This window comes from Plectropomus leopardus, unplaced genomic scaffold (assembly GCF_008729295.1).
Source record: "Plectropomus leopardus isolate mb unplaced genomic scaffold, YSFRI_Pleo_2.0 unplaced_scaffold30936, whole genome shotgun sequence".
Classification (NCBI taxonomy): Eukaryota; Metazoa; Chordata; class Actinopteri; order Perciformes; family Serranidae; genus Plectropomus; species Plectropomus leopardus.
Genome location: NW_024633746.1, coordinates 1 through 21,332, shown reverse-complemented (window position 1 = coordinate 21,332; position 21,332 = coordinate 1). Strand labels below are relative to the sequence as shown.

The 21,332-nt window shown below is 39.4% G+C and overlaps 2 protein-coding genes across 2 annotated transcripts; both read left to right on the top strand.

Annotated features, from left to right (window-relative positions):
• Positions 1–864: 864 nt before the first annotated feature.
• On the top strand, positions 865–9,762 carry LOC121938679 (sodium- and chloride-dependent GABA transporter 2-like; the record flags this gene model as incomplete). Its single annotated transcript, XM_042481856.1, has 11 exons — positions 865–976; positions 3,861–3,993; positions 4,986–5,120; positions 5,914–6,017; positions 6,379–6,503; positions 6,695–6,807; positions 8,329–8,466; positions 8,576–8,678; positions 8,759–8,859; positions 9,107–9,274; positions 9,488–9,762. Coding segments are annotated over 11 exons (1,343 nt in total), but the record flags the coding sequence as incomplete, so codon positions are not given.
• A 2,383-nt stretch (positions 9,763–12,145) lies between these two features.
• LOC121938678 (sodium- and chloride-dependent betaine transporter-like) lies at positions 12,146–20,566 on the top strand (the record flags this gene model as incomplete). Its single annotated transcript, XM_042481855.1, has 3 exons — positions 12,146–12,403; positions 18,234–18,368; positions 20,432–20,566. Coding segments are annotated over exons 1-3 (400 nt in total), but the record flags the coding sequence as incomplete, so codon positions are not given.
• Between the last annotated feature and the right edge of the window lie 766 nt (positions 20,567–21,332).

Below are 21,332 nucleotides of genomic sequence, written 5' to 3'. Positions count from 1 at the left end.
CCAGAAGGAACCTGTTAGGTCCACATGATATAGCTCAGGATGGTGCCAGGATGAAATGCTGCCGCTAATGACATAATGTGAGGAGCATGAGGGTCAGTGTAGGTAGGGTGGGCGGGGAGGTGGATGGCCCCAACATACCCCAGACTTTCATGCAGGAGTCTGATGTTTACTTTCCGTCTAAATGTGATGGGTTTTTTTTTTTTTCAACACTTGTGCACAATGTGCTTCTTTAGCCTAAATATCCTTGGCAGCATGTGCTTTTGTTGACATCCCAGCGCTGACTGCCATGTGCCTTGTGTTGTCTAAACATATCCTTGTGCAGTGTAATCCCACCTTGTGTTGAAATCGTGGTAGCAACATCTCAGGATACAAAGAGTATAATATGTACACACAGAAGGCCCCTGCAAAGTGGCAACATGTGACAACTTGGGATTTGGGTTTGGGTTTGGGTTTATACAGGTTATACAGGTTGAATACACTTTCTGGCCTGTTTTCTTATTTTGTCAAAAAATTGCCTGGCTGCAGCCTGGGTTGGATTCCAAACTTGTGGGGTTTTGCTGCATGTTATCCCCTCTCTCTCAGCTCCAAAAACATTTTCATAAAAACAACCACAATGTCCTGCAGCAATGATTTTGTCCTTGTTGGAGGCGCATAGGACAGCGTTAGCGTTTATGCTACAAAACACATGTGGTCCAGTGAATCCAAAATGTTATCGGGTTGGAAATGTGTCTTGGTGGCTGTTTTTACCTAGATTTAGAGCTATCCAGTTGTGATCAGATCGCCCTGACACATATATGCTGTGTCTAAACAGGGTGATTGTGATATAAACACGTATCAGTATATTATTTGCCTTTCTATCAACAGACAGATGTGTAGATCTCACCTCTCCAAACTGGACTGCAGTACACAGTGGCAACCTGACAGTAAACTGGACATCTGGAAATCTCACCAAGTCTTCAGTCTCTGAGTTTTGGGAGTGAGTCAGTGTTTTGTCACATTAAGCTCATAATTAGCACAGCAGTTAAACTCTCATATTTTTACAACTTCATGAGAGAAGCATGAAATTTCTTGTCTAGTTAGTATAAACCAAAATGAAAGATGTGGAGGAAAACTGTGTTTACTGTTCAGTTATCTAATTTTGAAATTAAACAGTGTAGAAAAACTTTTAAGGTGTCATTTCCAACTAAAGTGGGGATGCCACTTATTTGGGAATACTTCTGAGATTACCAGAATTCAAGGAAACGCATTTAGGTCAAGCATAATGTTCTCACAAACTGTACATTTCCCTATGAAAAAAATAATGCACTGAAATAAGTACACATCTCATGTATTTGAAATGGCCATGATCACGTAACCAATTGCTGAAAGGAGTGAACAAGGAAACACTCATGATCAGACTTTTAAGAAGGCGGGTTAGGATAGTGGATGGGCTATAAAAATGCAGGACCTTCCTCTGGAGACACGTTTTTGGAACTGTGTGAACTGTGTGAAGTCATTTTAAGGTACGTCCTCATCATGTTTCTTTTTCTAAACCGAACCAAAACGACTTTACTTGCTTAAACCTAACCGCCGTAATTGTACATTAAGGACATAATGTCCAATTCATGTAACGTCGTACAAACGGTTGTGCATGCATATTTGTAAGTTGTTGACATCAAGGATCAAGGTAAAAATGTATCCCAGAATAAGTAATTGCAATAAACACCCAAAACATCCCAAAATAAGGAATTGCAATGAACACCCAGTGGTGTCTCTGTAGCAAATTTAGTTCCATAATGTCACTACATTTTGTTTACCATATCTGGATAATTAATTAGGGAAATTTTGAAAGTGTTACATATGAGATAAATGCTTGTTTTTGTCTTTTATCTAGCAATGTTTTAAATATTGAACAGAACATGCAAGAAGTCATAGAGAATAAAATATATTAGACTGCTGATATGACTCTACAAACTGATGCGCAACACTCGCCCCTGACGACAGCCATGATGCGCTATAAAACGGTTGAGGTGATCTCAACTTTTTTGGAGCTCCAACAACAAAACCAATCTTCTGGTTATTTTTTAGGTGTGACGGTGTGTTATTTAGCTTGGTTAGGTGATGCTGTGCTAGCATTATGTAGGTGGACATTACTGGGATGCAATGGGGAAGGGAAATGAGATGTTAAAATGGGGCTCAGACATTGATCATAGGTGTAGATATTTTTTATGGCCAAATACAAATATGACAAGGTGTTCAGCCAAATTGATTTGCAGTAGGTAGCAGACACACACAACCCCTGATGATGTAACTAACTACAACAATGAGTGTTTTCGCAACACTTCAACTGAGACTCAGCGATAATGAAGCTGGGCATGTTGTTGCTGTGTCGCTTGTAATGTGAACACAGCGCAAAGGTAGAATGGAGCGATAGGCAGTTTGGTGCGGCTTCTGCAATGATGAGGCCTGGATAAGATGGATGGATGGATGGATGGATTTTACACTGATGGCCATGCGTTAACTCAAGATTCCCTGTTTCGTTATTATGTCCCAAATCGTGAACATCCATTTCTACATATTCTGGACTAGTTTTTTATAATATCTCCAGAATATTAATAACTAGATCATTCTTTGCGCAAATGTACAAAGATGAACTGTCTTCACCAGCTTCCCGCCTCTTAAACAAATTTACATCACTTGCTTACAATGGCATTCTGTTTGAATGTGTCCACAATTAATTACTCTGCAAACACACCTTTCTGCCAAACAGTAGTGCTTACTTTAATTTACATTAATATTTTATTTACTTTAAATAATACATTGCATCACAGGTTAACACTGACATTGTCAACATATGATGACTGGAAAAACTCTTGAACAGAAACCACACCTACATTACCAAATGGGGAAAAATCAACACTTGACTGTTGTAATCTGTAATGAACATATGCCATCAGTTTATGATCAACCATTTATAACAGAGTTGCGAATTGTGAGCACTTTCCTCAATCAATTATTGGTCAAATTAACAATAGAATAATGGACTGTTATTTGAAAAGAAACATAAAGTGTTTGCTATTTTCAAACAATGCCAAATGCATTTTTCCTCAGCCAAAGCTCACAGCAACAATTTGCATATACTTTGAAAGCATTGCATAACTTATCAATTAATCGATTACATATCACATGTTCGATTAAATTCTAAATCAATTGTTGTCATCCCTTATGTATATTTCAACAACTATATACATTTTCAGATTTCTGTATTTGGCACACAAACTGCTGATCGGTAATGTTTTGTTTTTTTTTTTATGTGCCATTGCTGTGACTTTGTGACTGTAAAGCATGTAAATTATGGGCAGCAATGCCAGTTGAATGGTTAACAATAAACAAATGTCCTCAGGGTGATAACACAATGTCAGTAGTAACCTTGCCTCATACTGCAGAACTCGTACTATAGAATTAAATGTCTCTTTTCTGTCTGTGTATCAGCTGTTATGAGAACATCAAAATTTTCCCCACAGATCAAGAACCACTGATTTTTTTGAGTTTTGGTGATCTCAGTCAAATTAGTTGGAAAAGACAACTTAAATGTTTTTTTACACTGTTTGTTTACAAAATTCAATGCATTTGAACATCATAACCGGTGGACTGTTGGCCCTTTTGGATTTGACCTGTTATGGTCCTTAAAGGTCAGATCTGACTTCCCTCTACATCTGAAAATAAACATTATGGTATGCACTATGTAAGAAATGTCACGCTTTACTCCTAAAATGCACAATTATTGTGGTTATCCACTGTACTAGGATGGCAGTAATGAATCAATTATTCTGTTTCTTCATGAATGAAATCATCAGTGGCTGTCTGTTGTTCCCACACAGGAGGGGAGTGTTGTCCATGTCTGGGGGAATAGAGGAGGTTGGTTCAGTACAGTGGGAGCTGCTGCTGTGTGTCCTGGTATGCTGGGTGGCCTGCTACTTCTGCATCTGGAAAGGAGTCCGTTCCACTGGAAAGGTCAATAACCACTTGTGTAAGGATTTAAAGGCCAGGATCAATTGCGTATAGAATGAGTTTCAATGGTAATTATCATTTCCTACAAAACATATTTGTAGGAAATGTAATGTAGGAAATTACATCAGTTAACCCCTAATTTCGACCAGATCCGTGTGCGGTCCAGCTCAGATCTGTCATGGCAGACGGAGCAAATAGATTACACTCTAGTCTATGTGTTAATTTCCACTGGCTCCACTGCGTTGTGGATAGACTCTGTCCCTCTGTTTTTATGAAAGGTAGAAGGTAGAATTATTAGCATTTTTCAAACAAAGGTTAAAAGTTGAAATTACATTTGTCCTTGATCCTGCTATATCTTTGGAGTTAAAGGGTGAGTTGATTAAAATCAGCAGCTACTATGACAATTACATTCAGTTCTTTGGGCATGTTGCTGCTGGTGGCATCATCATTCAATTCCTGCAGTGCATTTTTTCCAATTTCCATCAGAGTCTTGTGTCCTTATGGCTCCCAACAAGGTCAGTCTATCTAGTGCAACAGCTTAATCCTGGATGTTAGGGGTTAACCATGTCTCTGTGAAGATGTGCGCAGAGCAGTCTCTGATTTCCTGCTGCTGAGGGAGCATCAATCAAATCTCATCCACTGTATTCTCCTGGTAGAGAAGAACATCTCTTGGTCCAAGTCATGTCAGCCTTGCCCTGATGCCAGCGCTCCTCCCTCTCTTTGTGTGGCGCTTTTGGTTTCGTTTCTCCTCTTTGGTCTGACGGGCTGCTCGGCATATGCCGTTTGTGGGGATCCTCTCACCGTCTGACGCAATTCAGTCCAAACCCCACAAGCTTTTCCCAGAGTTGATAAGAGCTTCTCTATCATAGAAAAGTCTTGCTTCAGCAGAAGGGGCCATAGTCTCAAAAAAATAGAAAAATATAGCAAAAATGTAGCAAGTTGGCAGGTGTACTGCTCAGCCAGCTTTATTTTAAATAACTACTGAAGTTTTACAGGTGGTGTATTTCACGGCTGTGTTCCCTTATGTGACGCTGGCCATCCTGCTGGTCCGGGGGTTGACGCTGCCAGGAGCCTGGCAGGGTGTGGTTTACTATCTGTATCCAGATCCGTCTCGCCTGGCAGACTTTCAGGTGAGACAATGTGGACAAATCTGAAGTGTCATACCTGCCTGGGATGATGTAAATAAAGTAATGGTCTCCTGTGAGATATGGATACAACACTGATGACCTGGAGGCATCATGTTTTTGGTCAGTCTGTACGTACATCTGTGCACCCATAGATATGTTCAATTACAAAAGTGATACCTCACGATTCACAAACACCTTAAGGAAAATTCTGCATAAAAACGTACAGTGGGACTCAAGGAGTAACTGATTCGTGTTTGGTGGTCAAAGGTTAAGATCACTGTAACCTTGCATCTGTCTCATTCTCATGAATGCAATATTTCAAGAATGCCTTGAAAGAATTTTCTCAAATTTGGCACATTTGGACTCAATAATAAACCAATTATAATAAAAAGCGGAATGCAAATAGGATAAAATGATAAAGTGATGATTTTTATATCCAAAAGGTCCAAGGTTCTATATGACATCATAATATTCTGTAAAAACACATCTCTGGCCATTATTACATCGCGGGTGTCTACCTTTAAACTGTGCTGATTGTATAACTTCTGTGCTGCTGGGTTGAAGATGTGTGTGAAGTACCCATCCATCCATCCATTTTCTTCTGCTTATCCAGAAGTACCCATGTTTAAGAAATTGTAGCTTCTTTGCAGAATCATCCATATTTGAAGCATTGTCAGCTGTCATGGCTACATATGAGTCTGGACAGACATGGATTTACTATGCAACTGCAACTTGAATAGTTTGTGGAGGCATATCACTGCACGGTGGTTATTCCAGTTTCATCCTTGTTCCTCAGGTGTGGATGGAGGCTTGTGCTCAGGTTCTCTTCTCCTATGGTGTTGCATCAGGAACCTTAATCACACTGGGCAGCTACAACAAAGTCAACAACAACTGTTACAAGTAAATATGAATGGCAGTTCAACTGTAGCAGGTAGCAGTTGTAGTGGGTTTTTTTTTCCCCCAGTGGCCACAATGAGCAGCAATGAACCCATTTTAGCCACACTTGAAAACAAACTTGGTCAAGCCAGACAAAGGTAAGATTTAAGGCCTCAGCGTGCTTGAAACAATGTCCTCCACCTACTCAATCAGAATTAGTTCATACTGTTAGACCAACTCAGTCAAATGTGTTTTGTAGTCGAACAGCCTCTGTCAGAGTGTGCTGTCAGTGTATTCTCCCACTTAGTTGTTGTGGTCTGTATGCTGAGCACTGTGTTTGTGTGTGTGTGTGTGTGTGTGTGTGTGTCTGTGTGTGTGTGCACAGGGACAGTTTGTGGTTGTGTTTGCTCAATAGTGGCACCAGCTTTGTTTCCGGCTTCGCAGTCTTCTCAGCTCTGGGCTTCATGGCCCACCAACAGGGAATTCCCATCAACATGGTGGTTGATTCAGGTATGATTTGAAGGCCAAAGCCTCTGTCTCTGTTAGACACTAGAATCAAATGTACCCTCACAATATAGAATCGGATGTACCCTCGCACTATTGAAACAAATGAGCACTTGTGCTATTTTTAGAAAAGACCAACAATCTAAACCAAGGTCAGAAAAACCAAAGCCATTTAAATGTCTCTTCTGTCCTCTCAGGCCCTGGACTGGCATTCATCGCATTCCCTCAGGCTGTGGCCATGATGCCCCTGCCTCAGCTGTGGGCCACCTGCTTCTTCCTTATGCTCATCCTGTTGGGACTGGACTCACTGGTAAGACCAGAGCACAAAGTGTTCACTTAAGTATAAAGTACGAATGCATGAGAACCGATAATTGTCTGCTCTTTAGGTTGATAACCAATACAATGAATGATAATTTCGTATTTTTTTCTGCCTCGCAAGGGGCACCAGGACTCACTCTGCTTCATCTCCTGGACCAAGCCATGTAGCATGAACATATGGTTTGGTCCAGGAGATGAAGCAGAGTGATTGCACTTAATTTTAGGCTAACAGAAATCATTATAAATAACAGAAATTAATTTACATTAAATTCATCTAAGGTGCCACCCTTCAAAAAGGGAAATGAGAGCCAATAAATTAATTAGGTCTCAATTCTGAAGGTAACTACTAAGTTCTTGACTCAGCAGGTGGTGTTACAGAAAGGTTTGGGGAAGTGTATTCTATTTTCTGTGAGAGATTTAAAAGTGTCTTAGGCCACGTTTAGATGTGAACAGCCCGACAGAAAGGGAACTCTTTCCTTTGCATTTAAAAAAAAATGTATATGATGACAGCGTGAGTGTAGAGTGACCAACCTTTGAGTATCTTTTATAATTCAGTTTTAATGAATGCTGCAACTTGTCGAGAGCCAACAGCAACGTACAATGTGGTGTTACAAATGAGCTTGCTATCGAAATGATGCCAGCTATCGAAAAGCATCACGAGAGAAAAGCAGCCATAAAGAGTTATCTTGTAGCTTAACTCTTTACAAACCACATATGACAGTGAGAACGATCCTCGTGTGCCAGGCCAGTAGTTGGTGGTGTAACTATGTAATGATAATTGCAACTGTGACGTCATCGTTCTCACAGGATCAGCACATTTCCAGTTTACACAGTGACAGAAGGGGTTGTGTTTCCAAAAAATTACACTCTGGAACCCGGTTTCAAAAGTTTTAGTTTTTAGGGGCCCCATAATGCCGTTGTCATGTGAATCAAAGGCTAAACTGCAACAAAAGTTTAACGTTTTATGCAAGAACCGTTGCCATGTAAACCACCCCTCAGTGTAATGGGTATAAATAACTCGTTATTATTCCCAGGTCATTAAATACCAACACTTTGTGACACCACTCACTGTCTCATAGTGATGTACAGGGCAGCTTGAGTGTATCTGTATGACACATGGCTGAAACACATTGGAATAAGTGGTTAATGTAGCTGGGCATGTTGTTGCTGTGTGTTAATCTATTTTAACTCCAAAATCATATTTTGGAGTTAAAATAGATTTGTTTGCTACATAACGGATGGATGATATCATTAAAGTCCTGATACCAGCACTGACTGCCTAAATTTGTTAAATGAGTTCATCCCACAGTGCCCCTCACCTTGAATTAACTGTTCCTGCTGCTTTTTTTACTTATTTTGTTCACTTATGTGTTTGTTAGCTGCGCTGAGACGAATTCCTATTAACTGTGTTGACATGAACTGAACTGACTTCAGTCACCACACCCTCTGATTTACGTGTCACCTCACCCAGCTGTTTGCCCTTAAGGGATTCACATGTGATTGTGTGCGATAGTTTGTAGGTTTGGAAACAATTACATCGACAGTGATTGACATGTTCCCGGGACAGCTGCGCAGACCCTGGCGCAGAGAAATCTTCCTCATCATCTTCTGCTCTATCAGCTTCATCATCCAGATCTCTGTCACGACTCAGGTACTGCACAAGCCTTAGGAACCTTCCAGAACAACAGCTAACAATAAACTTATTCTCATGTTGGAAGTGTATTTTAAGTGGCTTTACATGTGTGTACCTTGTTCTTCAGGGAGGAGTGTACTTATTCCAGCTGATTGATTACTATGGTGGAAGTGGAGCATGTTACTTTTTTATTTCTATGGTCCAGTGTGTTGCTGTTGGCTGGGCGTTTGGTAAGTAGTATCAATACCATGTTGCATGTGGAGGTCATGTGCTTTTAAACTGTTACTAACAAACTGTGACAATCATGCAGGAGCTCAGCGGATGTGTGATGTAATTGAAGATATGACCGGACAGAAGCTGGGGTTTTTTTATAAACTGTGCTGGCGTTACTTTACCCCCCTGATCTGCGCGGTGGGTCACACACTAGTCCCTATAAAACAGTCAGTCCCTTTTAGTAGCCAAGTGTGTCTGTACGTTTTGACAAATAAAGGCCTGTCTCAATTAGAGGCCCAGTTGCAGTTAATTTTTCTACAGAAAAGGACTTCATAATAGCCTACCGTCATCTCTTGCTTTATAAGCATATCAGTAAGCAATATCAGTAAGTGTGAACATGTTTGTCCACAGAAGTATTACTTTGTTCCTCTGCTTATCTTTCAAGGTTTGCTTCATCTGCTCCTTCCTGGAATACCAGCCCCTAACCAGTGGGAGCTATGTGTACCCAGACTGGGCCTACTGTCTGGGCTGGGCCATGGTCTTCTCTTCTGTGGTTGCAGTACCCATCTGGGCTGTCAGCAAGGTCTGCCTCACAGAGGGCACCCTCAGACAGGTGAGAGCACCGACTCGTCCTGCTTTGTTTTTTTGTTTCTGTTTGTTTTACTTTTACATTGGTTTAACATTTTTTGTTGCCCCGATATACATCACTCTGATTGACTTTGGTTCTATGCCCTTTGGGGACGATAAAGACTTTCTAATCTAATCCAATTTTGACCTGTTTCCTATTTTTATTCATCTTTTTTTGTTTTTTTTCTGTCTTCAACAGCGTCTGTTGGTCCTGTGGCATCCTGTTCTGGATTCTGTCGGTCCAAAGAGTAACAACGAAGATCCCCTAAACGAAGTAGAGATGAAACCAATGACAGAGCAGTCAGTATAAAATGTCCTCCTGGATTTCATCTTCAAAAAGTCTGTCCATGTTACTGAAAAGTGCTATTGATAACATAAGCCACAAGATTTTGTACCCCCCTCCTGCTAACTACTGACTCACCTGTGTATGTGTGTGTGTGTGTGTGTGTGTGTGTGTGTGTGACCTCCCTCCTCGGTCAAATAAACCTTTAGCAGTGTGTAGGTAGCCAGCCATATGGTTCATGATCCATTAGCTACTGTACATACTGTAATGTAGGCTACTATATGAAGGTGGTGTTGATGGGACCTGGTCTGTTAGTGGACTTAATTTGGTCAGTGTATATCAAAACACCGGTGACTTGATGGGTGTAAGTGTAAAGCAAGGAAAACTGAACTAACACAATAACAGAAGGGAAAAACAAAGTTCCAGATGTTAGCTGCAGTGGCTGGAGAACAGGATTTACAAAGAACCCAACTAGAGGTATCCAGTTGCCTTCCTGATCAGATGCCTCAGCTATGTAACTAACTTAAAATACTTTTAAATTTACGTCATGCTCAAAAATTGTTTAACATACTTGTCATGTCAAGGAAATTGGGTTAAGTTGTGTTTTGTCTTGTGTCTATGTTGTCTTGTGATTTCCTGTTTTATTTTGAAATCCTAACTCTCCTCTCGTTTCAGGTCACCTACTTCCTCCCTTTGTGTGTTTTCCCACCAGTGTGATTGTCGGCCCCGCCCTGATTGTCTCCACCTGTTTCCCCTTACCTTGTGTATATATAGTCCGCGTCTCCCTTTGTCCTGTGCCAGTTTGTCTTGTCTCGTCTGCCAGTGAACCAGTGCCATATTCACACCCATGTCAAGTTTTGTTGTTGCTTGCTCATTCGTATTGTTCAGGTTTGAAACCTATTTTTATTTGATACTTTGTTGGACTGTTGTTTTCTTGATACCTCGTGTAGCGGTTATTAATAACTACGCTAGAATTTGGATTTTGTAAAAGGGGCACCACTCTCTATTTAGGAGACAATTAAATTTTAAATTATGACAGTTTCAAAACATGTCATCACTTCAATCAATCTCACAATCTGTACCGTTTATCCTGTTTACATTGATCTTGTTTCTCTCATGAAATAATATCCACAGACAATGACTTGGCGATAAATGAAAATAATTTATTTAGGCTAATAACATGATGAGTAAACAGAGCGAGTAGTATGACACATGAAAGAGAACCTAAGTGATGTATGTTCAGGTGATGTAAATGATTAATTATGGATGATAGTGGGGGAAATACGTGACCGTCTAAAGCGTGGATGCGCGCTAAACGGTAAATTAGAATTTAGAAATTTGGCATTAAAGCTTAGCTATACGACATCAACTCTGATCACTAGAAAATGTTCTTCTGCCTACTTTTGCTGACTTGATTAGACTTAGGGGAGGTCCAGATCATCGCGTCACTCCAGGGGAGAGCTGCGGTGCGTCTTCCAGACGAGGTGACCCGCCGGGCAGGTGGAGTCGGTGAGCGGCGGTCTTTAACTGGCATCGGTGTTCGCCTCAGCAAACCGGTAAAAGTCTTTAAACAAAGTCCTTAAGGGCAGGCAACGGATGCTGATAGTTTGTGCAGCAGGTGTTGCTTCTAGATCCGTGGCAGAGTTGATGGTGAATCGCGGAGTGTCCTTCTCAATTAAAACTCGCAGAAATAATCAAAAGTAGTCCCATTGGTCCGACGGTGTCACTTTAAATTATTAATTTTAGTTTACTTAAAACAAATTACAAAAGTGTCTTTACTGACCAAAAACTGGTATAAAGAAAAGCGTCAAAGAGATTTTAAAAGAAAATGGTTTCAAAAGTTAAAGTTCAGCAAAGCTCTAGTGAGCTGTTGTGGCTCCGCTTATAAAATTGAAGAAAAGAAAAAGTTGCGAGCGTGGATACACGTGAAGCGCCGCGGCAAAAGGAAGCAAAAAGAAGCACTGAAGAAGCACTAGAAGAAGAAGCCTGAAGAGGCTTGAAGAGTGAAGCAAAGAAAAGCAGGAGAAGCTCTGAGCTAAGAGTTCACTCAGTTTTTATCTTTCAATTTGGGGTGCAGATGGAAGGCGGATTGGCATTAGTTTCTAGAAGACCTAATGTAATTTAGGAGACATTTATTTCTCTGTACTTTATGACGAATTATGCGATCGAACCCGTTGTGTATAAATTTACTAACTCATCACCACTATAGTCTCATCACAGTAATTTCAAATACATGTTAGGAGACCGAAAGGCAATTTATAACGTAATACATGATTCTGAAGATCCTTTGCTCAATTCTGTTAAACGACCACACATAACATAACATTGTACCATGGATCCTAACAAACTTGGTGATTACTTAGATATAGGATTACTTTTAACATTATACAATGAATGCAAAATAAGATGTAACTATAAAGCTGGTTACTAGATTACTGATAATTAAGGTCACTAGATGGCAATAGGTCTCCATCACAAAAAGGGAATAAAACATGCTTTTATCTTTTCATCTGAAGATGAGATGCAAGTTAGAAAGCTGGTTTATGACCTGACAGAGTCGCTGTACAACTTGCACCTCCTGCTCCTACAGCTATGGCACTGGGCCATAGAGTCACTATTGTGTCTACAGATGAGCACAGCGTCAGACTGACAGAGGTGTTGACTGATAGTAGTGATCAGGGGACTGAAGAGGTAACACAGAGATGGAGACCAAAATGAAAAAAAGAGAACAGTGGACAAGAAAAAGGGAATTTATTCTGGCAGCAGCAGGCAATGTGGTGGGACTGGGCAATGTGTGGAGATTCCCCTACCTGTGCTACAAGAACGGAGGAGGTGAGGCAGACTGCAGTACTTGAGATGATTGCACCTTTCTTGAAGCTCTTTAACATCTCTTATTGATTTCTTCATTACACCTGCAGTATATCAAGCTGTTGTGTAGTTGGAGAAGAACTTTAAATCCTTCAGGCAAATAGAACATGTAATGTGTAAGAGGAATACAAAGTCAATAACAGACAATCCTCATTGATTATACATTAGCTGTGTCTAAAACCGTTCCCTTTCACAGAAATATTCTGGCGTAGAGTCTGAAATCTCGTTTGTTATTCCCTATATAGTTAACTATTTAATACACACCATATAGAGAATAGTGAGTGAATGAGTGAATGATTTTGAGCACAGCTCCTGACTATAGAGTTGTACTAGTTTGAGCACACAAATAACCATTCCTTCTTGCAGGCAAACATGGTTAAGGTTGCACTTGTGTGTATTGTACATTTTAATATGAAATGAAAAGTAATCATTCAAATTAAATTTGCAAAAGTTTATAAAAGCTTACTCCCACTCTGTATACACTCAGTGTATTAGCCATATGAACAAGTGGAACCAGAACATATGTTTCAGGTATCTGTGGTCAGCTGACTTATTAGTTACTTTTTTAATCAGCAAAAAACCATCAAAGTGTTTCTATCTGTTATTAAATAGGGCATGACGGGATTTGTAAGGACAGTGCCTTTTAAACAAGTGACTTACCATATTCAGTCACACCCTTTGCACTTTCAACCTAAATGTGGAGACCTTTTGACTATTTTTCACATTTTATCATTGAAATCTACAGCCTGTAAGAATTTGCTGTTTTTTAGTTATGTTATGCTTTGGACTGAGGACCCAAAAGCAGACAGACGAAACTGATTTCAGAAAAAAGTTTTATTACAAAAGTGGAATGTGCATAAAAAAAAGGATGGACGGCTGTCTGAAGGTGAGGGATCATCTGAGTGTTGAGATGTTTTCGGCTGGAGGAGTGGACAGAGTGACAGGCTGGCATCCTGGCAAAGACAAAACACAAACAGGCAGGTGAGCAAAAATGGTTGCGGCATGTAACTGAGCTGCATTTACTGAGCTGCGTGTAACAAACCATGTTGGGCAACTATCTGGCAGGGAATGGCTGTAGAGCAGGCTCTATTATGTAGGGGCAGGCTGGAGTCAGCCAGGGCCGGTTGTGACAAGTTATGCCACGTACAAAAAAACAACAAAAAAACATGGAAATCTGATATCCTGATACAAGTGTCTGCTCTCACTAGACTGGCTGGGACAGTTACCTGAGGGCAGTTGAGACTGTATTTTCTGCCTTGTTATTAATCAGTAAAAAGCAGACAAACAAAGGTTTTCCCTAACTGAATAAGACCAACTGTCAGTCAGAAACCCTTTTTTTTTTTTCAAAAACCCTTATCGCATGGGGGTATTTATGAAATTATAATAGGTATGCCACCACACTGGTGATAGCTGAGGCCGGAGGCATTATGTTTTTAAGTTGTCTGTCCATTTGTCCGATTCTTGTGAACGGGATGTCTCAAAAACACTTCAAGGGAATTTCTGCAAATTTAGCTCGAACATTGACTTGGACTCAACAATGAGCTGATTAGTTTTTGATGGTCACAGGTCAAAGGATAAGGTCCCTGTGACCTCAACTATCTCAATCTTGTCAATGCAATATCTTTGTGGTTTGTTTGGTCAGACTAAGGCCATCTTTAGACGAGAACGGCCCTACTAAAAATGGAAAGCTTTTCCTTTGTGTTTTTAACAAAATTACCATTTACATGATATCATTGTGAAAATAATCCTTGCATTTACGGATCCTAAAAAAACAACCAAAAATGCTGTAGTGTGCATGCCAGGCCAATAGTTGGTGGTGTAACTTTGTAATGACACACCATAGAAGAACACCTGTCCCTGCGCACATAAAGGCGTTCTACTACAGAGCGATGAGTATAAACAAAGAAGAAGAAAATGGCGAATGCACGCACAAGAGCCAACAGCAATAACCTCAGTAGAGTCAGCAGCACAAACACAGCTCAGTAGTCCCCCATCATTGTTATTGTTGTCCTCCTGCTCATGCATGGCTACTTCTCTGAAATATAATGTGCATATGCAAAATGCAGATGTGATGTCACCGTTCTCACAGGATCTGCATATTGCCAATTTACACGGCCACAGAGGGGATGCTGTTTTCAAAACTTTGCATTTTCAGGCCACATAAACACCATTATATGTGTGAATGAAAGGCCAAACCACAACAAAAGTTTAACATTTCATGCAAGAACAAAGTAATCATTACATTACTCCTGTTACAATATGTGCTACCATGATATGTGTCTCCATGATTGACCTCAGACTCATTCAAAGTTTTCAAGGCTAAATCCCAAATCTCAATAGACCCTGGAACCAGCCCTGCTTAAACCCTGCAGCTCCTAAGACTTTCCAAGACTTGTGGAAAATCAGATATTTTTAGAACATTGTTTTTCCCTCACTGCTTTTTGATAACAGCTGCAGAACTACTGCGAGTGACACAAGCTGCGTACAACCAGACCTTGTTGTTTTTTTTATCTCCAAAACACCGAAAAGCACTTTTGAAAAAGTCAAGCAAAAACAAACAGGTCGATAACATGTTATCTGTTACTTTTCAACACCAAAAGCTGTTAGACCACATATTTCCCTTTGAGGTCAAAACTAAAAAACTGCTGGTTAAACTTCACGTTGTTGATCTTTGAAAATATTTTAGAGTTGTTTTCTCTTCCAATGTCATTCATCCCCCTGTGTCTATATGCATACAGTGTTTGCACAAACAGCCTTACAGCATCACATAGGGTAAATACAATCTGTCATATTTATTGCTGTCATCCTCAAATGAGATCCAAGTTTAGACAGAAACATGACAGAGTTACTGTTACTGACGATAGTCAAGTCATAGTCAGTTTTATTTAGTAAGTAGTTTTATTTATAGAGCCCATCAGGGGACTGAAGAGGTTAACACAGAGATGGAGACCAAAAAGTAAAAAAAAGGGAACAGTGGGTGAGGAAAAGGAATTTATTCTGGCCAGCACGGACAGACGTAGTGTGTGGGAATACAATGGGCAATGTGTGGAGATTCCCATACCTGTGCTACAGGGGACGAAGAGGTGAGGCACAGATGGCAGATTCCAAAGTAATAGGGAACAGTGGGTGAGAAAAGGGATTTATTCGGAAGCAGTGGTGGGCAGGTCAGGTTTTATTGCCAAGTACATTTACACATACAAAGAATTTGACTTATTGTTTTGTTGCAAAACAATTAACATAGAGCAAGAATAGATACATAGTAACTTTAAATAGAATAAGATATAAGATAACACTTCATCACACTTGCTGTATATCAAACTGTAGATTAAGCTGGAGAAGATCTTTAAGTCCTACTGGCAAAAAGAATGTGAATGTAAATTAAACCATAAATCATAGATATTCTCAATTATTTCTACACTGAGTGCACAGTTTAACACTGTACCAGTCAGAGCGCATTATTAACCATTCTGTCCTTTCAGGAGAACATGATTAACCATTTGAAACCTACATCGAAATCAATGTTCTTGTGCTTGTTTGATTTCTGTCAAAAACATTGTCCCAATGTGCATGAAATTAGTAAAAGGTGACAAAAAAGGACCTAAAGGGGAAAATATGACAAATCACTAGAAACATGTCAAGTGTGTGTTTTCAAAAATAATAGTATTCTCTCCTGTCTGGCCCTAATCTTCTTCCATAAACACCATGAGGAGTGAAATTGATTCCCATACCATGGGAATCCCAGAAAAATGCAGTGACCCACAGGATTCCCAAAGAATGTTAGCCTCTAGTGGAAATCCTGTGACCATCCCTCACATTTTTTTTACAGTTTTGAAATCCACAATGTTGAAGAAAGTGGTTTGCACTTTTGTTTTGCATCAGTTGATGTTAGTGTTAGCTGTCTGAATTGTTGCTGGTAGCTAGCAGGAGTCCAAAGTGGGTCTGCGCTTATTTGTAGTTCCTATATGGTTATAAATTAACATAAAGAAAAAGGATGTTCCTTCCAAAGTCAGTGAGCCAGCCAGGTTTTATCAGAGAAATGTGTAAACAAGTAAGTAGACAGCAGATGCACTATGTGCACATTTAACAAAGTTGTGCCTTTCACATCAGGGTTGGACTCTAAGAAATTGATAAATTGTTTGCAGACACCTTTATGTCTTATCTGTTGAGGTATCAGATAATTTTCATTAATCTGTGAGTAGGCTGTGAGTAACAGACAAGACTCTCTCGTACCTAAACAACAGAATAGGGGCAAATTCCACTGACTTCCAAAACAACATGTGACAGTCCCTAAAATGCTACAGTCCTAATCTTCATAGTTTTAGACATTTCCTTAATATTCTGAAATGGCTGCAGTTATGATAAACTTTGTGGTTAGGTTTAGGCTTAAAAAACACATTATGGTTCAGCCTTTAAAAAGCACTTTTGCTCACATGACTTCACTAGCATTCCTCCGTTCTTCCTTCCCATTCTTGTGAACATGATATCTCAAGAATACTTTGAGTGAATTTCTTCAAATTTAGCACAGAGATTGAATTGGACTCACAGATGAGCTCATTAGATTTTGGCGGTCATAGGTCAAAGGATAAGATCCCTGTGACCTCATCTGTCTCAGTCTTATGCAATATCTCAAGAAAACCATGAGGAATTCTTTTCAAATTTGGCACAAATGTTCAGTTGGGCTCAAAGATTAATTGATTCGATTTTGGTGGTCATCGGTAAAAATTCAAGGTCACGGTGAGCTTGCATCTACCATATCCTTGTAGATGGTGTATCTTATGAACAACTTGAGGGACAATTACTTATGAACAATTACTTCAAGTTTAAGAAATATTTGAGCAGCCTCAAGAATGGGCTGATTATATTTAGGTGGTTTAATGTGAAGGTAACATTGACTTTGCATTTGTCTTATTCTTGTGAAAGCGATATCTTAAGAACATTGTAAGGGACTTCGATTTGGCACGAATTCTTGAGTGGACTCTATAATGACCTTATTAAAGCTTGGTGTTTGAAAGTCAAGGTCACCGCAACCTTGCATCTATCTCATTCTCTTGAATGCTATATCATTCATTGAGGATGGCTTTGAGGGAGTTTCCTCTAATTTGGCACAAACTTCTTCTTGGACTCAAAAATGAACGTACTAGAATCTGCTGGTTGAAGGTCAAAGGTCAAGGTCATGGCGACCTCATGAAACAAAACATGCAAGTGTAGTTTCACTGAAACATTCTTGTTTCTTTCTGGATAAACTGTGATATCTTTCCTTGCATCACCATAAGGTTAATATTTTCTTTCTTGACTGATTTGTTCAATACTTAGCTTATGAATGTGGCATCCTGGCAAAATGTGATAGCAGAAACTCTACCTGAGGAGCTGTTATTTGTATTTCACCAGGGGTTTATATGTCTGTGTATAGACAGATTTTCATAATGTCACATTTGTGCAGGAAACAGTGACGAAACTTTACAAATATGTTGTTGAGTTTGAAGATGTGCATGGTCCAAGCCAGGGACCAAAAGTAAGGGGGTACACCTTTGGCTCATGAGATTTGGGATGTAACTCTGAAATCTTTGATGAACCTGGGATCAAGCGTCAATTGATTTTATTCCTCATTTCAAAAATAAAAAGCTATAATTTCTGCTTCTTCATAAGATCTCCAACATGTACTTTGAATGAAAGCTTGTCATCCAATCAAATAACTCAAAGGCTATATAATAATACCTCTTCTGTTGAAGTCTGTGGTATCTGGGGATTGGGAACAAGCCCTTGAGTCATACATTTGTTTTTTCTGTGTGTTCAGGTGTCTTCCTGCTGCCTTACTGTTTCTTCGCCATGCTGTGTGGTGTGCCGCTCTTCCTGCTCGAGACTGTTATTGGTCAGTACACACAGGAGGGCACCATCACCTGCTGGACCAAGCTCTGCCCACTGGCACAGGGTAATTCTCATCATGCCTTTATTTGTTGTTTTTAAGGTTAGCAAAATAATGATTATTTTTCCTTCAACTGTTCAAAAATCCAGGACCAACTAAGTCTCTACACTCCCTGTAGCCCTTTTTTTGCACAGAGCAGATCGATTTTGTCTGCAGGTACTGTATCTGAACTACAGATACAATGTACTTGTGAGAATTAATGCATTTTTAATTACTTAAAAACACACTGTCTACAGCTAATCTTGTAAACTACTGGACCAATCAGCCTAATATAATTTGTGCACATTTATTACTGGACACTCAAGGTTGTGGTTCACAGTTGTTGAAAAATCTGTTTGTTGACTGTTGTATACCACCACTGACTGCTGACCACTCGCTCTTCTTCATCAGCCTATAGGGGTTTTTATGAAATCACTTCAGCAAATAACAAGACGTTTTACTGCCTTTTGCAAACAAATAAAAGCCTCCCCCCAATTATAAGCATGGTGTCTCTTACTAGCCCAGTGTGGCTACACATTTTAAAAAAAAAGGCCTGTCTCAGTTAGAGTAGGGGTTATCTGTTCGTTTTTATAGAAGGCCTTTGGATGTATAAAATCTGGTTGTTGGCTGCCAGCTGGAACTTACTTTGCTGCTTAGATCATACAGAGATACAAGTTTAAACTTTTGTCAATATGGACAAATTCTGTACAATTCATTCAGTTAATATTACTGAAATTATGAGTACCAAAGAAGAAGTAATACTGACAGAGTATAAGAGATTTAAATTAACAATCTGATTGTATTTTCCATCTATTTTCCAGGTAATAAAGCCTGTCCCTAATTTAAGCCCGCTTTTTGTTGTTGTTGTTGTCTTCACTTCATGCTGTTCATGCTGCATAGGCTGCAGTTCCTTTTTGTTTTATCCACTGTAACGTTCCACACACCACACCGAGTGTTCCAGACGCAGAGCATTTTGCTCGTCCAATTTGTTGAATTGCAGATTTGATTGATTTCCTCAAGTTTATGCCTCTACTATTAATAAGTACACCATATATTAAATGGTTTCTTTTTTGGTCTTTTTTGTTTTTGTTCATATTATACACACTCACGCTCAAACACACATGCACACACAGGACACATGATTGCCTCAAGGCTTAAGTATGGTGAAGATAAAACCAAGAGAGTAATAAACAACCTTATCTGAAGCAGCTGCACTGTTTGAGAGAAAAAGGAAAGTGACAATGTCGCCACAGAGGGTGATATCAATTGTGAATTTAAGTTTTTTTTGAGATTAGCTTCACTTCCTCATTGTTTCCACAGCCTTACTGCCACATGTGTAAAAATAATAAAACTCCAAAGACAGCCATTTTCAAACATTTCAAATATTCAAACTTTTTTCGTCAGCTATATAAAACCCAACATGTAAGAAAGTATTTAAGTGTCACCCATTTGTTTTGCCAAAGACTGGGCCACATGTTTGATGATGTGCACAAAATGCAAAAAGAGCATATTTTTGTTCAACTAACATTATGTTTTCAGAATGTTCACGTTTATTGGACTATGCACAAAGGAATACACTAGAAAAGTTTAATTTGAATGTTTGGAAATCATTTACAAAGGAGGGGAGGGAAAAGTAGCCTGCAGTTTAAAAAATAGAAAATTATTTGTGTTTTTTGTTTGTTTTGATTTTTTAATGTTGGTCTTAGAATAGTAAATAGTTTACAAAATATTGTAACAAGTATTTATTATTAAAATCTGACATGTATTTAAGATGTAAAAACCTGTCTAAATTGTTCTCGTGATAAAATCTTCATAATTCACACGTCTCATTTAGATTATTGTTATGTTTTGTTTGTTTTTTTTTTTTTTGTTTTTTCCTGAGACTTGGATTACTTTGGATATGCACAGACAGAACAAAAGCAAACATTAAAGAACAGCATTCATCTCTGGTTGGATCAAACTTGGCTTGGCTATGGTTCTTTACAGTATTCACAGTAGGAGGAGTTTTTGTGGTGCTGTATGCTAAGTGCTATATTTCTGGTGCTATGCAATTTACATTTAAACTGAGGTATTTTGGATCTCTCCCCCAGGGACCGGCTATTCTATCATGGTGATCCAGCTTTATGCAGATTTTACAGCATCATCCTGCCTGGGCGCTCCTGTACCTCATCTACTGTTTCAGAGACCCTCTGCCCAGGGCCACTGCAACAACCCCAGGAACACAGGTCAGAAGTCAAGTGGAATCAGGTGGGAAATTCCTAGACTTAAAAGAATATACCTACCAAAAGTCAAAATGTTATTGTATTTCATGGCACATATATTATATAATATTATATATATATATATATATATATATATATATATATATATATATATATATATAAATATATATTAAGTAAAGCCTTGCCAGCTGTTTGTTATTGTTTTTTTTTTTTTTGTGTTTTCTTCCATTTATTTTTAAGTTTTTTTGAAGTTGCAAGTTGCTGTTTGTGGTTTGCTTTGTCTGTTGTTTACATCGCTAACAGGGTTTTGACAAGGAAACTTTATTGCATCACCCAAACGCTTCAGCACTATTTGACAAAGTTGTCAAAAAGCAACACCTTCGTAGTGAGTTCAGTAAAAAATTCTGATTGCCAAAAACCATCTTTTGCGTCTGCATGAAACGCTGCTGGACTCGTTGGGTGATAACGCAGTCAGACAGAAATGCCAGGTGTTAAAACACGCTGGTAGTCAGACATCACCTGCCGCACAGCATGATCCGCGGACAGTTGGTTTCACTTCAGAACATGGCCAGAAGGAACCTGTTAGGTCCACATGATATAGCTCAGGATGGTGCCAGGATGAAATGCTGCCGCTAATGACATAATGTGAGGAGCATGAGGGTCAGTGTAGGTAGGGTGGGCGGGGAGGTGGATGGCCCCAACATACCCCAGACTTTCATGCAGGAGTCTGATGTTTACTTTCCGTCTAAATGTGATGGGTTTTTTTTTT